Source organism: Astatotilapia calliptera, chromosome 18 (assembly GCF_900246225.1).
Source record: "Astatotilapia calliptera chromosome 18, fAstCal1.2, whole genome shotgun sequence".
Lineage (NCBI taxonomy): Eukaryota > Metazoa > Chordata > Actinopteri > Cichliformes > Cichlidae > Astatotilapia > Astatotilapia calliptera.
Window position 1 is genome coordinate 34,543,411 of NC_039319.1, and position 16,408 is coordinate 34,559,818.

Below are 16,408 nucleotides of genomic sequence, written 5' to 3' on the forward strand. Positions count from 1 at the left end.
ATAACAGAGGTCAAACGTTTACTATAGGTCTTTACCAGGTTTGCACACACAGTAGCTGGTATTTTGGCCCATTCCTCCATGCAGATCTTCTCGAGAGCAGTGATGTTTTGGGGCTGTCGCCGAGCAACACGGACTTTCAACTCCCGCCACAGATTTTCTATGGGGTTGAGGTCTGGAGACTGGCTAGGCCACTCCAGGACTTTCAAATGCTTCTTACGGAGCCACTCCTTTGTTGCCCGGGCGGTGTGTTTTGGATCATTGTCATGTTGGAAGACCCAGCCTCGTTTCATCTTCAAAGTTCTCACTGATGGAAGGAGGTTTTGGCTCAAAATCTCACGATACATGGCCCCATTCATTCTGTCCTTAACACGGATCAGTCGTCCTGTCCCCTTGGCAGAAAAACAGCCCCATAGCATGATGTTTCCACCCCCATGCTTCACAGTAGGTATGGTGTTCTTGGGATGCAACTCAGTATTCTCCTTCCTCCAAACACGACGAGTTGAGTTTATACCAAAAAGTTCTACTTTGGTTTCATCTGACCACATGACATTCTCCCAATCCTCTGCTGTATCATCCATGTGCTCTCTGGCAAACTTCAGACGGGCCTGGACATGCACTGGCTTCAGCAGCGGAACACGTCTGGCACTGCGGGATTTGATTCCCTGCCGTTGTAGTGTGTTACTGATGGTGACCTTTGTTACTTTGGTCCCAGCTCTCTGCAGGTCATTCACCAGGTCCCCCCGTGTGGTTCTGGGATCTTTGCTCACCGTTCTCATGATCATTTTGACCCCACGGGATGAGATCTTGCGTGGAGCCCCAGATCGAGGGAGATTATCAGTGGTCTTGTATGTCTTCCATTTTCTGATGATTGCTCCCACAGTTGATTTTTTCACACCAAGCTGCTTGCCTATTGTAGATTCACTCTTCCCAGTCTGGTGCAGGTCTACAATACTTTTCCTGGTGTCCTTCAAAAGCTCTTTGGTCTTGGCCATGGCGGAGTTTGGAGTCTAACTGTTTGAGGCTGTGGACAGGTGTCTTTTATACAGATGATGAGCTCAAACAGGTGCCATTCATACAGGTAACGAGTGGGGGACAGAAAAGCTTCTTACAGAAGACGTTACAGGTCTGTGAGAGCCAGAGATTTTCCTTGTTTGAGGTGACCAAATACTTATTTTCCACCCTGATTTACGAATAAATTCTTTACAAATCCTACCATGTGGATTCATGGATTTTTTTTTCACATTCTGTCTCTCACAGTTGAAGTGTACCTCTGGTGCAAATTACTGACCTCTGTCATCATTTTAAGTGGGGGAACTTGCACAATCGGTGGCTGACTAAATACTTTTTTGCCCCACTGTAGCTGAGGTGTTTAACTGAGCAGCTTCTTCATGTTCACAGCTGCAGCGCTGCTGTGTTTATGTGCTAAAAAAGGTTTCACTCATGATTTGTACCTGTGTGCTCGGTAGAGTTTGACAGTTAGATGGACTATAATGCATGTGAAGACTACACAGTGAAACAATGCAAGTGTATTTTGGAACGCTAACTCGTTTAACTGGAAGAAATGTGATCTCTTTGCCTTACAAAGGCATATTAAAAAAAATAACGGTAGACCACTCTGTTTATTTGTTTGTTTAAATTCCAAGAGTATTTGAAAAGAATGACAACAACTGGGAGAAACAGAAATTTAAGCTCCTGAAAACTTTGTTTCAAAGGCCTGATTAGATTTAACTGATGTAGCTTTTTGGCAGCCATAAATTACATCAGCTTTTCCCAGCCAGAAAAAGAAGTGCTCTTGTATGATCCTGAACTGAAAAACTGATGATATCAGAATTGGTTTTTATTTTTAATTGTGTCTGGTTTTACAGCTGGTTTTATGTGTGTGCAGCACAACACAGAACCGTAAAACAGGATCATTCCTTTCTTTAAGAGTAGCTCCGCCAGTTCAGATGCGATGAGCTCAGAAGATCGTTTAGCATATTCGGCCTGCAGCAAACACACTGGACCTCCTGATGGTGTGCAACGCATCAGTCAGCTCCGCTCACATGTAAAGCCCCTGCCAAATGCCGAGTGCATCCTGGTGAGAAAATCTGATGGAAACTTGAAAACATTCAAGAAATGTTACACTGCAGGAAAAGAATAATCATTGTCGTTGTCTGTGTTTCCTTTTTCCTGGTATATATTGTAACACGAATACATCTGGGAACTAATATAGTTACAGCCTTTTAGGATAAATAGCAATGGTGCGGATTTAGGTACAATATGCAGCGTACAGAACTGTTACTGCTATTTGAGTGTCCATTGCGCACCAGTAAACAGGTTAATAATTGCAGGCAGATGATTGAGGAAATTACTTTAGGCTGCTTCTTCAGCTGCATTCGTTCTCTATTACTGAGTGTTTAATGTGAGTAGAGATGAATTCCAGGTTAATGGGCTCTTACCACAGCAAATGAATGATTTGTAAACTGATACAACAGGGAAATGTGACTGTCTGCAGGTCAGCGAGTTAGCAGCAGGAATTCAGCATCTTGCAGTGGGTCGCTTCACATTAACGGTGACCTCTCTAATTGTCAAGCCATGGAGTTGCTTCCTGAATTTGAAGGATCATATACGTGTGCACATGTAAAATAACACGCCGTGTGATGCTTTGAGTTGATTCCATGCAGCGTGGGTGTCTGCTCTGCTGACACGAATTCACATGGGAGTTCAAGTGTTGCAACGCTGCACGGCACACGCACGCGTGACAATAACGCACGTCCACCCACGCTACTTGCACTCGCATCTCTATTTGTGTCACTCATCTCAACGTATCACTTTCCCATCCTCCAAATTCGCACTGTTTGCACTCATCCATCCCTTTTCTGGCAAACGCACTGACAAACAAATGCCTTCCCTCTGCCACCCTCTTTTGCTCATATCCTCCATGCAGAAACAATCTCGCTGGATCTCTCTCAGCGTGGCTCCGCAGCCGAGGAAACCTTCCACACTTTTTATTTGCAATTCGCTTTAGTTTGGATACTGGCGGAGCGTCGCCCTGTTACCGTGAATTATCAGGTACAAGCTGCACGCGGGTACCAGGGACAGTGTTTGAGCGTGTGCACGCTCATATGCACATCAGAGAAGATTTGTCTGTCACACAGATTTGGCTAAGCGCTCTGATGTATTCCACTTCACAGGTTTGGAGTTTAGATCACGCAGACAGACACACAGGATATCTACTGTATTGTTTATCTGCGTCTCATTCAGTTTCCTCTTTGCTGCCTCTAATTCCATTTATCATTTTTCTCCATACAAGAGGCACGATCCCTCCAAAACTCCCCCATGTTTAATGCTTTTTCCTTTTTTTTTCCATCTCACGGCTTTCCCATTTACTAAGCTACTGCCAGCTTTAATTTCCAACATTCTCGGATCGGTAGAAGCGCTCATGATTACGTTCCATAACCATGTAACGTTCATCTCGGCCAGACGCATTTAAAAGGTTGGGTATGATTTGCCCTCTTTTTGTCTGCTGAACAGTGGAGCATGCACATTGGTGTCTCCCATTTGCAGAATTCGCCAAAGTGAGCGATCCGCTTGCATCATCTAGTGGCTGAACGCTAGTATTTCACAGTCACTGAAGTTAGTGGAGTCACACTGAGTGGTATTATTCCACACAGGATGGAGGAGAGAAGAGGTGTCAAGTCAGACATTTAGTTTAAAAGCCTCTGTTAAAAATGAGGTTGATGGTGTCAGGAGCTAAAATCACGGCACTTTGATCACAAAGATGAATGGTGATTTAATGAGTCATCCTTTCACAAAGAGGGCTGATGAAAGGAGATATAATGGAGAGGATCTGTGGGCCCGCGAGAGACAGGAAATTAAGGCTTTCAATCCAAAATTCTGAAAAATATTCACCCAAACAACGTCTGAAGATTACATCCTTGAACAGTTCTTCATCCCTTTCTCTTCTCGTGTCGCTCTTTCTTGTCTTCTGTCTCATAGCCATAAACATTTATAAACTTGATATTTTTGTAAACAAGACGACTGACTTGAGTCAGTTAGTCGCAGATGAACAAGAATTATATCTCATCAGAGAGTGTAGGAGGACGGGGTGGATGGAGAGGTATTATATGAATCTGAATAGCTCTGAGCTCCATCTGTTGTGTACTATAGAGATGAGTCATTCCGCCTAGTACAGCACGGGTCAAAGCAGCCTGAAATCTCCAGCTTCATAGTCGCACACATACAAACACTGACCCACAAATAAACACGTCCACTAATACATGATTGAGTGAGTCTGCCATCGTGCATTTAGACTGTGTCTACAGTTTAGTCAAGCCTATTAAGCCTCAGCTGGTATCCGAGATTGGTTTTCAGACCACATCGATGCTTGGGACAAACATTCTGAAATGATAACACAACAATGATAATATGCAGTAATAAAAGAAAACTCAAACATTAAACTCCAAAATAAGTGTTGAAGGAGACTTACAGTCTTATGCTCATTTTTCAGCTCAAAATTCTTACTCGGGGAATCGAGTAGAGTTCAAAATGATCCTTTTTGTCCTTTACTGCATCTTGGTGCAGCCCATTTATTCACACTTTGTCTGAAACTCTTCTGTTCAGTTTTATATCTATATTCACAACAACCACACCTCAAGGTGCGTTAATGTAAAGCGAACCTCAACGATCAGACAACCATGCATGAACAAGCCCTTGGCAACAGTGGGTGAACTATAGGTAAGAGTCAATGCAACGGTGGTGTATGAACACATAGAGAGTGAAACGAGTGAAGGAGAAATTCCCCAGCACCTGAAGGCTATTGCAGCTTAACTAAGGCAGGGTTCAGGGTTCACCTGATCCATAAAAAGCAAAATCTGAACATTTTCTTAAGAGTAAAGAGGGTGTCTGTCTCCCAAATCCAAACTGGGAGCTTGTTCCACAGGAGAAGCTCCTGAAAGCGGAAGTCACAAGTAAGCCTGAGAGTGAGGCACTCCACTAGGACAATATAAAACACTATAGGTCCCATTTACTTTACCACTCCCAGATTAAAAGAAGAAAGAAAACCCACCTTAAAACTAAAAACACACACCTGATATATTGCTTCATATAGCTGCTATGACTGCTCTACAAAATCAAAGAGGAACTGCAAATGTGTACTTTATCGCTTTAACACTGATGCTGACAAGATCAGGTATGCCATTATAAAAATAAAAACGGACTAATCCTTACCTTAATATAATAGAAATATAATAAAAAATGGTACTACATGTAGTTTCCTTTATGTGCTCCCAACACTGAATAAACCAAATATCAAGCTATCAAAAAGTCAGACGCACATAGGCTCGCAAAGGTACTGTGTTCTCTGCCCCTGCTGTCAGACGTAGACCACATTAGGTAGCGTCCTCCAAAATTTACACCCAAAATTGTATTTCTGCAGAGGCGGAGGAGGAGGATGTGAAGGCACTATTTCTCTATTCTGTCTCGTCATCACTTTCCTTCGTGAGACATCTGACTCAGTTAAACATGGATTACTTTTAATGAGGTGTGTGTGTGTGTGTGTGTGTGTGTGTCTTTCCCCCAACATGTATCCTCTTCAAAGCAATACACTGCTTGTAAAACAGTTTAAAGCATGTGTGTGTTCATGTGCATTGGTTGAAGTTGACAGCAGTTTAGATGCATGTGTGTGAGGGTACTTTCTAGATTGCGAGCTTGAGCTAAAGAAAGAACAAAAGGCAGGAAAAACAGAGAAGTAATGGAAATGGAAATGTAGAGGCGGTGCCAGAAAATGTGTGAGGAAAATGTGATCTGTTTTCTTGTTTTAGCAGAGAGATGCAGAGCAGGGATACAGTGCTTACAGCTTTTCCCTCACACCTACCGCACGTTGTGAAAAAGAGGTGTGATTATGGCATTTTGTCGGGTAAGAGAGTAAAAGGGGAGCCACACAGAGGAGATATGGCAAGACGAGACAAAGAGACACTGAAACAGCAAGAAACATTAAGCAAAGTTCAAAGCGGAGCACTCTGCTGTCTTGTTTTTGTCTGTGCGACTGAAAAATACAACATGCATATCAGATGGAATAACATCCATTTCTCACAGCTGCGAGCTGTAACTTACCTTTCAAAGCTTTTTAGAGATGTTCATACAAACGATACAACATCCTGTGCCTCTCAACATATCAAGACTATACTTGCACTTTTGTGTACAAGTAGATTAATGCACACACATCTCTAAAATACATGCATTTGAAGGTCAGGCATTCATTTCCTCGCGTTAAGTAGATTCGAGCCTTTGTGACTCTTGGTGTGATTGTGGAGAGCAAGTCCACTTATCCAATAGGGCGTCTATGCTATGCATCAGACAAGTATGCATGTCAGAGACTCACTAAACAAACAAGCCAGGTTGTGTCTCTGTGTTGCAGTAGTATTGTTATCGTTTCATATGCAAGACATTAGCAGTGATGTCCGTTTATGAGAAAAACGCAATAGTTCCAAGTGGTGCTGGGGTTTGTTTTTTAGCAGAAAAGTCTTGTCGTTCAGCTGATTAACCCTTCTCTCCAGCGGTTGCTTGCCACAAACCTTAGCCATTTTGCATTTGCTGTTTCATTTACTGACTACATGAGCTTAAAGTGATGTAAATCATACGCAGTATAAAGGAAAAGATGATCTCTGGGAAGGGCTACTTTTTCCTTACTAGCCACAGTGTTGGGTTTAATGCATCCCAAAATAACATGTTACTTAAATCACGTTACATTTTTAAGTAATGTAACAAATTACATCAATAAATAGATTTATTACATTATAGTTAGAATTATGTTGCTCGCTATGTTACTCAGGTTGTTCAGTTATCTGCACGATGGGTGGACAGAAAGAGAAAAGCATGAAACATGCCTTTTTCTACTAACGCACTTGGTGATATTGTTCATGTGGAGGGAGAAGGAAAATGTTGGAGCAGTCTGCAACGTTTGTGGATTGGAGATATGGACATTCCTTTTATTTTAATACAAAAAATGAAAATAATGCAATGACAAAGTGTAAACTACTTCTACGATAAAAACTACAGCATAACGTAACACTGACCCTTTGCAGGCGTGTAGCATGCTAGCAAAAAGCCCGCAAAGAACCCACGATCACAGGGTGCCACCCCAGCCCAGCAGCCAGAGGCTGATCTTCAGCTGCTAACAAGTTCAACTGCTAACTTCATATCTGACATGTTCTTAAAGCTGTTAGCTTTAAAATTTAAAATTAAGAGCGACTAATACTTCCTGCTGCAGTAATTTTAGGCAGCATGGCTAATATATACATATATATATATATATATACACATATATACACATATACGTATATATATATATATATATATATATATATATATATACATATATATATATATATATATACATATATATACATATATTCTGAAGCTTCTTCAGTCGTCTACGTGGAGGAGCTGGGGAGGAGGTGGGTTGCAAAGCAGCTTGTAGATGTGCAGCGACAGTGGGCAGGCTGAAGCAGGTTACAGTAAATAGTATGCTCTATTTACCAGCTGAGTCATCATCTGTGGCCTAACATTGAGGTCACCCCCTGGTATTGCAGCTGAGCTTCCCCTCACCAAGGGGAAACCCTGGAGCTGCCGATAGACTCGACGTTATTACTCTGCATTGTTTTTATGGTAAACTTGAATTTTTCTACAGAATTCTTTGAAAAACCATAAAATCCTAGAACAATTCTTCAAGCACATACTATATGTACCACACTTACTATATCTGTTCTATATTTTTATTTCTTATGAAATCTGTAACGATGTAGAAAGGTCTTGGGGTGATAATATGCTGTTTATCTTGTCTGTCAGGTGTCTTCAGGCCAGGCTGCTAATCCATTTTAATATCCCCCTTGGTCTCAGCTGACAGTGAACACTTCTGAAGTGAACCAAAACTAAACGGAAGTAATCATTGCCAATTTTCTTTGCCCTAAAAGCCACCCGCCTGCCCTAATTTAACTGCCACATTTAATATCCATCTGCCAGGAGGTGGCAAGTGAAGATAGAGTGATGGGAGCTGATTAGTAAGGCCGTTTGACGGGGATGGATTAAAGTTTGGCAGATTAGGAGCGCAAGCACATCGATGTCCGTGGTATTATTCACATACGTAACCTGCAATGTTTGATTTTTCCTCAAAGTACTGCCTCCATTCGTTTTTCCTTATCTCTCTGTTTTTGTATTGATTTACTTCTACCCACGTACTTCTCCAGTACAAACAAAAGCCTGATATTGCCTTTGATTAGTCAGGGGAACAGGATGCCTTTATTTTTTATTCATGCACGCACACCATGCAGACATGCCTGTCAGGAGCCGGCATATGTGAACATTCAAAGTTTGATTTTGTACTCAGTCCTAAATCAGACCTCATTTAACTACACGAGCCTCTGATTAGTAAGATTTACCTCATTGACCCAGTTACAAGGAATCAGGGCTGTATGTTAGCATTGCCACTGACATAAACATCGAAGATTCACAAACGTGCAACCAGACCTCGACAGATCTAAGTAACAGAGCTGCATGCTGAACATGGAACGACCTGATCTGAAAGCAGAGATAAAACATTTGTCTTTAGACTGGCACAGTATGTATTTGTAGGCTGTTGGTCCCACTGCTTCTGTTTGACACTTATTACAATTTTGATGTTTTTCTTCACATGTATACAGTTTTGTCTCATAGTTAAAGGGCCATGGTCTGTTTTCCTGTCTCAGCAGCAGCACCTTGTTGTTCAAGATCAAAGAAGAAGACTTGCAATAAGACAAGAAAGATTTTCTTGAATCTTGAATCGTTGAATCTTCTGATGTTTTTTTGACTGTTACTCAAAGGTCAGACTGTGTAATACTGAGAGAAACCTCAAAAAGCCCCAAAATTACATCTCAGACTTTGCTATAATGCATAGCACCACATATGGAGAAAACCAAACACAGCATATGAGCACAAATACCTCACACCAACTGTCAGCATGGTGTTGGAGAGGTAATAAACTTGACTTTAGTCACAGGACCTGACAGCTTGCAGTCACTGAGTTGACCGTTTGTGTAAAAAAATATTCTAGAGTCAAATGTGAGGCCATCTGTCTAACAGTTAAAGCTTAGCTGAAACTGGGTCATGCAACAGGACAACGATCCCAAGCACACCTGCAAATCTCCAGCAGGATGCCTGAAAAAAACTGTTGCAATGCTCCAGTTAAAGCCCAGAGCTCAACCTGACTGAACTGAGGCATCTTTGTAAAGAGTGCATTCAAAGTCCTCCGCAATGACGTCATTAAGAAACATTCAGTTCAATTCAATTCAATAAAACTTTATCGATCCTGAAGGTTGACCCCGAAGGAAATTGGGTTAAGGCTGCCGACCTTTGCCAGCACCGTCTTACCCTTCTGACCATACATACATTACACAGCATCACGTGGGGTAGACAGGTCAGAGAGGTATAACCATAACATATGACTTCAAATATTAGTGAATCAAGGTGTGACGCTGCAGTCCTGTGGAAACGTTCCTTTTCATGTGACTGTCTGTGTTTTTTTCCTCCTTAAACCTCAACAATTCAGATGGTTTCAGACAAAATGAAGTGTGCACTGTATATATTTCACAGATGTGTGGGACAATGTTATCAAATGGATGAGAACTGCATCCATAACAAAGCCACCACTGGTTTGTTACTGTTGCACTTTCATTCTTATCTCTTTGTATTTCGACTCAGGTGCACACACATAGATGTCTATTTGCATAAGCGCAAACACAATCAGTCTAATTCTGCTTTTCGTATTTGACTGTTTTTTGTTCTGTTAACTGAAAGTTGAGATGTTTTTGTAAAAGACTATTTTAATGGAATTGGTGAAACAAAAAGTAAACACTAAGAGGGGGAAATTATTCATATTAGACAATCAGAAAATGGTCTTCCTTCTTGTTTTGCATGTGTGCTGGTCCCCGAGCTTGTGTGCACACTTTCCCCATCTTCCCATGGCTCATAAAATGGGTTGTATTCCATCAAAGGCAGCTCGCACAACAAGCTTATTCCCTAATTGGTGCTTGAGCTTTTAAATTGCCTGTGTTTGCTCACTTCCAAGCAGTCCCCAAAATGCTAATGTGAAAAATTCAGCCTTTTAAAGAACAAAAATATTGTCAAAGTTCTGCATTAAGCATGTCTCCCTCTCTCACTGCTTTCCTATTTCCTTTGCAAGCAGATAACCCACTCTGTCTGAGAGGAAATAACATTTAATGGGGAGTAATTGATTCATATATTTGCATAATACAGAAATTTCATTCAATAAACTTTTGCTATAATCTGCTGGATGTGTATTTTTTTCATTTACACAAATAAAACTCTATTACAATCTTAATCATAGTCAGTGGCAGCTCTCGAGTCTGTTGGGGACCCAGGCAAACAAAATCACAGAGGGCCAGCATTCGTCACCAGTGTTGGTCAAGTTACTTGAAAAAGGTAATCAGTAACTAATTACTGATTACTTCCCCCAAAAAGTAATCCCGTTATTTTACTGATTACTTATTTTCAAACGTAATTAATTACTTAGTTACTTAGTTACTTTTTAAAAACACGATTTACAACCTGAGTAGGTGATAAAGCGATAGATCTCTCAGCCCAATTCTACTTTTTCTGCATAATCCATCATACAAAATGTAATCAAATGGAAAAGTCTCTTTTTAAAACTTGTTTTATTGGTTTTAATCTTTTAACTTTATGCATCAAGCAAAAATTTAATTATATGCAACATTCTCTGACTGGAAGAAATTAGTTTAACATTTAAACCTATTTTCTGCACATTCCAGCACATAAAATAAAATATTTTGTGTGTTTACACTCAGTCTTTCAAATAGATGCAAGTAAAACACAGCAGAAAATAAATAAAGTCAAAGACTCAGCGGTCCTGTTGCTCTATTTTCACCTGTAAAGCAGGTGAAAATAGGGGTAGGCGGAGGTTTACCCTGGTGCAGGTGTGCCGCGGTCAGTGGAAGAATCCGCGAGTTTCTCTGTGAGTTTCCCATTACGTCATAGCTACTCGGTGCTTGTTGGAAGTTTAGGGGTTTTTTCGCTGTAAAAAGAAGTTTTCTTCCCACGCACAGCGGACACTAATGTTTTTGTCACTTTTTATGGAACCAAACTCAAAGTAAGGTCAGTGCTTCCACGCTTTAGACGCTGCACGCTCATACTCTCTCTGCACTTTGTTGATCTGCACACAGCTGTTGTCAGGAACACTCGCTTACGTCACTGTCATGAGACATTCTTGCAAAATATCATGGTTTTAGTAACGCAGTAACGCAGCGTTCCTACGGGAAAGTAACGGTAATCTAATTACCGTTTTCACAATAGTAATCCCTTACTTTACTCGTTACTTGAAAAAAGTAATCGGATTACAGTAACACATACTGCCCATCTCTGTTCGTCGCAACCTTATAAATTTATGTGATAAATAATCTCATGCCAAAAAATAAATAAAAAGCAGTTGCATAAAACGACAGGTAAAACATTCATCCTGAGCCCAAGTTTATGTCAGTAACTGTGCCCTACTGTTAGTTGACTGCCACTGTCCCAAAAGTGACTCTTGGCCGTGCACATTAACACGGTCACGTCACAGACAGCAGAGCTGGCCACAGTGGGCTGCTCTGTTAGCCAAGTTAACTAATGTTACACACCAAGGTACACAAAAGGAGGAAGGACTTCCATTTGGACATGAAATTTGTTGTTCTGCTTAAAAGGAGTAAAAGCAATGGGGCTTCTAAGGTTGACAAATCACGTTTTTGTCATGATTTTTTCAGTAAATTTCCCAGAAAGACCATCTGGCCTAAAGCTGCATCACTACTGGACTTAACTCAGCTTCATTATCTTGCATTATTCACTTTAGGAGATCTGTACTAGTTCTCGGGTCAGTGTTTCAATCTGAATTCTGGGATCAGGGTGGATGCTGTCTATTTGTCTCTAAGGTTTGTGTCTCATTTCAAAAGAATGACAACAAAATGTTAGAAGGAATCCAGAAGCCTAGGTGGAAATATAAATCTTTCTCTAATGATCAGGTGAAATAAATGTGATTTTTAGATTTTCCCTCAATTATTCCATATTATCATTTGATGCTGGGATGCTCTTTAAACTCTTATTTACTTAATGATGTTGTGTCCTCCTTTGCTGGGAACCAGCTGGAGAATTAGGTCCACCGGCTTTTCATCTCAGTGTATCCAAATTCTAAAGTAATGTTGTAAAGTCTCCATCTGTAGATAGATAGAAACGCAGTATAAAAAGTAAGGAAATGTGTGTTTGGTTGATTATTTCTTTGTTATAAAAATGCTTCTGGGCAATAAATCTTATACCGTTGGAAAGCCTGTTGACTTCACCTTAAATGATGCTACAATTGTGGGTTGAGCAGCAAAGTTCAGCCCAAAGATAAAGATATCTGATGATAATGATGCATTTTTCTCCAATGCCACAGACTAAGTAGGGAAATTAAGTCAATAATAGTCATATTATTACAACACGTCATCCTTTGATATAACCGTACTTGCTATGAAACATAAAACTCTTGTAGCTGCATTTGTAGCTCAAATATTTACACTCCTGCTCATGCATTGTGCATGTGATGCAGAAAGACTACAGCCTCTCTAGAAGGGCGGTATGGGAATGTGGGAACGCATTACTGCTTTGTGCCTTTGCCTGCTGCCGCAGAAGAAAAAAAATCTCCCAGTTCAGCTTTTTTCATTCCCTTAATCCCTAATCTCATTACCGTAAACATGTGACATCACCATCTCTGTATCTTATGCACACGGCTATTTTTAATAATATTATGAATAAAAGTTCTTTGGAATGACTTTTGTGGGTTTTTTTTATTTGATTTTGGCGTTATTAACCTTCTTTTGATTTTGTTAAGCTCTGGAGAAACGACAGTTAATTAGTGACACAGTTCCCTTCTTTCTGTATATTCAGGTAACTCACCTTCAGAGGAGTCCGAGGAGCGCGACAAGGAGCGCGACAAGGAGCCCCGGACGCTGACCTACCCTGCGTACATTGCCAGTCTGCTGGACAGTGGAGCAAAGCGCATGGCAGCCGGAGTCCGCATGGACTGCAGCAGCCAAGGCCAGTGCCCACGGTCCTGCCACCTCTGCCACATGAGCCCAAGGGCAGCACAAGGGCGGCAGCAGTCTGAGCCGGTGCTGCTGCAGATTACCAAGGCTACACCTATTTATGAGCTGGTATCCAACAATGAGACCTACCAGGTGTGTACAGTGTTTTGGGTGTTTGGTCTTTAATATTTAAACTACACAAATTTATTCTTCACACCCTCTAAATTGAAGGCGGTGCCTTCTTGAAATCCATTCCCTGTGCAGCATCGAAGAACACATTTATTATGCAGTGTCCTTGTGATCCTAAAGGCTTCATTAGGAAACAGGTTATGGAAACAGAAATCCTCAGAAAGAAGCATTTCCCTTCCAGGATGTCACGCCTTTCTTTGCTTGAAGCATCCTGTGCCATAAACTGCCTTATTGCGCTGTGCCTTATTTGACTCCATCAATACTGTACATCAATAGTGCTTCTACTGCTCCAGCAGGGTCAATACAGTGCTACTCCTGCAGTGTCAGGCCTTTATCCTTAAGCTCAGTCAGACAGCTGCTGTTATTGAAAGAGTCTGCTTAGAGTCTGCTACAGCTTGACTGTGCAGGTATGTGTGCAGAAAAGTTCAACTGTAAAAGTACTTTTTAACTCTTCCCTGTAGTTACCAATATTGCCTTTACTCTAGTGCTATGCAATATTGCAGATTTTGGTATTGATCCAATATCAAGTAAATACTGGGCCGGTATTGCCAATACTTTTAACCCATAAAGGCTGCTTATGTAGGGGAGAGCAGTGTGTGAGATAATGAGTTAACAAAACATACCTTTCAGCTTAAAACTGGGTTTTTTGTGACCTGTATAATAAATATTCCTGTCTCTGCAGGACTTCAGGTCAGCTTCTGTTGTTCACATACCCTGATGCTATAAATAATATGGACGTGACAATCAACACAAAAAGATTCAGACGTTTTTCATAGTGCATGGTTGAGATGCTTTTTTTAATTACCAAAAAATGATTAACACATGCTGAACGTGCAGAATGAAAAGAATTCTATTGTGCTAGTATTAATCTGACACCATTAAGAGCATTGCACCAATATTTACATCTACCCACCTCCACCATTTTTACTCTGAAAGTTTTATGAGCCTTTCAGGTTTTCCACATTTTCTACAGCATTCTGGTAACGTGCGTAATACCAGTTTTTTATGTAATGTTAAAATGTGAAACATTGTCCCTGCCTGGGTTCTATATCCCCAACACTGTGAGACGTCTGGAGGTCTAACAGGGGTTCGGCTGTCTTTTGATAAAATCTCATTAAGTAGTAGCCACTCCAGTCCACCGTTCCTAAAAGCACAGAGTTCTGTGTCCATGTTATCCTCCTGTAAGGTTCCTCCTCACCAGTGAACACTGGCTTCTTGATTTCCTGTCTGACCGAAGCCTGTTTGTCTCTGATTGTTCATGTTTGACTTTGCGCCCCCATGAAGAGTGTTGGGGCTTTGAACCTTGTGTCTCACTGAATATTGACAGCTCTGTCAGCCACATGGATCGGTTTGCACTCTCTCATTTATTGTGGCACATTATATAAACAGGTGCTTGCTTTTCCTAATGTCCAGTGAATTCAGTTCATCACAGAGGGGCATGATTGTAGGGGAGGAAATTAATAAAACACTCTTAAATTCTGTTTCTGATCGCGCGGATTTGTCTGCCGATTGGTGTGGGGGGGGGGGGGGGGGGGGGGGATAGCAGAATTTTTTCTTAAGAGGAGTGTGGAAAATTTAAAAACGAATCACTTTGACCTGATCTGAATGTTGAATAAATGCAGGTTCAAAATTCTTATTTCATTGTTTTTGGTGCCTTAGAGGTGGAGAGATAAATTGAGGTTCCGCTGAGAGTACTCTGGATAGCTCTCTCTCTTTGTCAGCCTATAAACCAGAAAATACTGTCAACAATCACAAAAAGTTTTCTGTAACTCGGGCAGTGAATGATATACAAACCACCCCCTCAGAATGCAGACAGAATAAAAGTGAAAAACTGTGCGTTACTGAAGTAGAAACAGGTGCATCGAACTGAAAAGTCTTTAAATTTATGTAGAACAAAATGTTGCATGTTTATTGGGATCTAATAGATATAACCTGATTACTTTTTTATGCAGTGTTTTATGTTTTTTTTTTTTTTACATGTTTTTATGTTTTACCTCATTAGACAAACACCAATTTGCAATAATTTGCAATGTCCAGTGGAGAAAGTGTAGTAAATTAAATAACTTAATGCATATTTGATACATTTTATTGTATTGGTTAAAGACACCCACTTAGGTACCGTATTTCCCGGACTACAAAGCGCACCTGAATATTAGCCGCACAAGCTAAAATCAGGGGAAAATCCTGTTTTGTACATACATTAGCCGCACCTGACTAAAAGCCGCAGGTGTTTCAATGTTGACTTATCATATGTAAGAGAATATGCACAAAGGGAATTGTCAGGAAGAGATGGCTGTTTGGAGACATCACTTTTATTAATATTTTGAAAAACAAGTTATGGGTACATATTTGCACATGTACTGTGCTTCATAAATGCGTAACAAATGTAGTACATAACAATAACCTACAGCACACCAGAAAAATAGATCCGGACTACCTTTCAGGCTCAGGTGCAGTGACACGGCTTTAACAAGAAGAAAAGTCAGTCATTCACCACCATCTTTCTCTTCTTCCTGCGCACTAAAACCACCAAAGTCCTCTCCTCCAGTGTCGGAAACGAACAGGCTCAGGATGGCTTCGTCATCCACTCTCCGCTTCTCTCCTTCGTTGTCACTTTCAAAACCAAAGAAATCCTCGTTGTCAGTGTCAGAGTCGAACACCCTCAGAAGGGCCGTGGCGGTGTCCTCCTCTCCATCATGCAGCAGTCCAGCCCTTCGAAATCCGCTGGTGATCGTGGATGCTTTCACACTTTTCCATGCTGTCAGAATCCACCGGTGGAGTTGAGCATAACTTGCTTTTCGCAAGTTTATCGCCGCTGGTCATCCACGCCTCCCGCTGAATGCGTAGCGCTACTTTGAAGTTTGTTTTTCGCGCTACTTGTACGGCACTATGTTGCCTGGCGGATGGACATGTGACCAACATACCACTCTTGAACCCCGATCCTTCCGCCAGGCAACGTAGTGCCGTACAACAGCGGAACAAACAAAACAAATCGTCTTACGATATGACGAAAATCACGGACAATCCATAGAAAAGCCGCACCTGACTAAAAGCCGCAGGGTTCAAAGCTTGTGCAAAAAGTAGCGGCTTATAGCCCGACAATTACGGTAATCAAATTTGCCTACAAATTGACCATT

At 41.2% G+C, this 16,408-nt stretch overlaps 1 protein-coding gene across 8 annotated transcripts in view; it reads left to right on the forward strand.

Annotated features, from left to right (window-relative positions):
* The window catches only part of astn1 (astrotactin 1), a 483,242-nt gene that overhangs the window by 410,021 nt on the left and 56,813 nt on the right, over positions 1-16,408 (forward strand). For all 8 annotated transcript variants that reach the window (XM_026150133.1, XM_026150134.1, XM_026150137.1 and 5 more), the window contains one exon: positions 12,946-13,235. In XM_026150133.1, the coding sequence (XP_026005918.1) occupies positions 12,946-13,235 (290 nt within the window). The remainder of the gene's footprint in view (positions 1-12,945; positions 13,236-16,408) is intronic.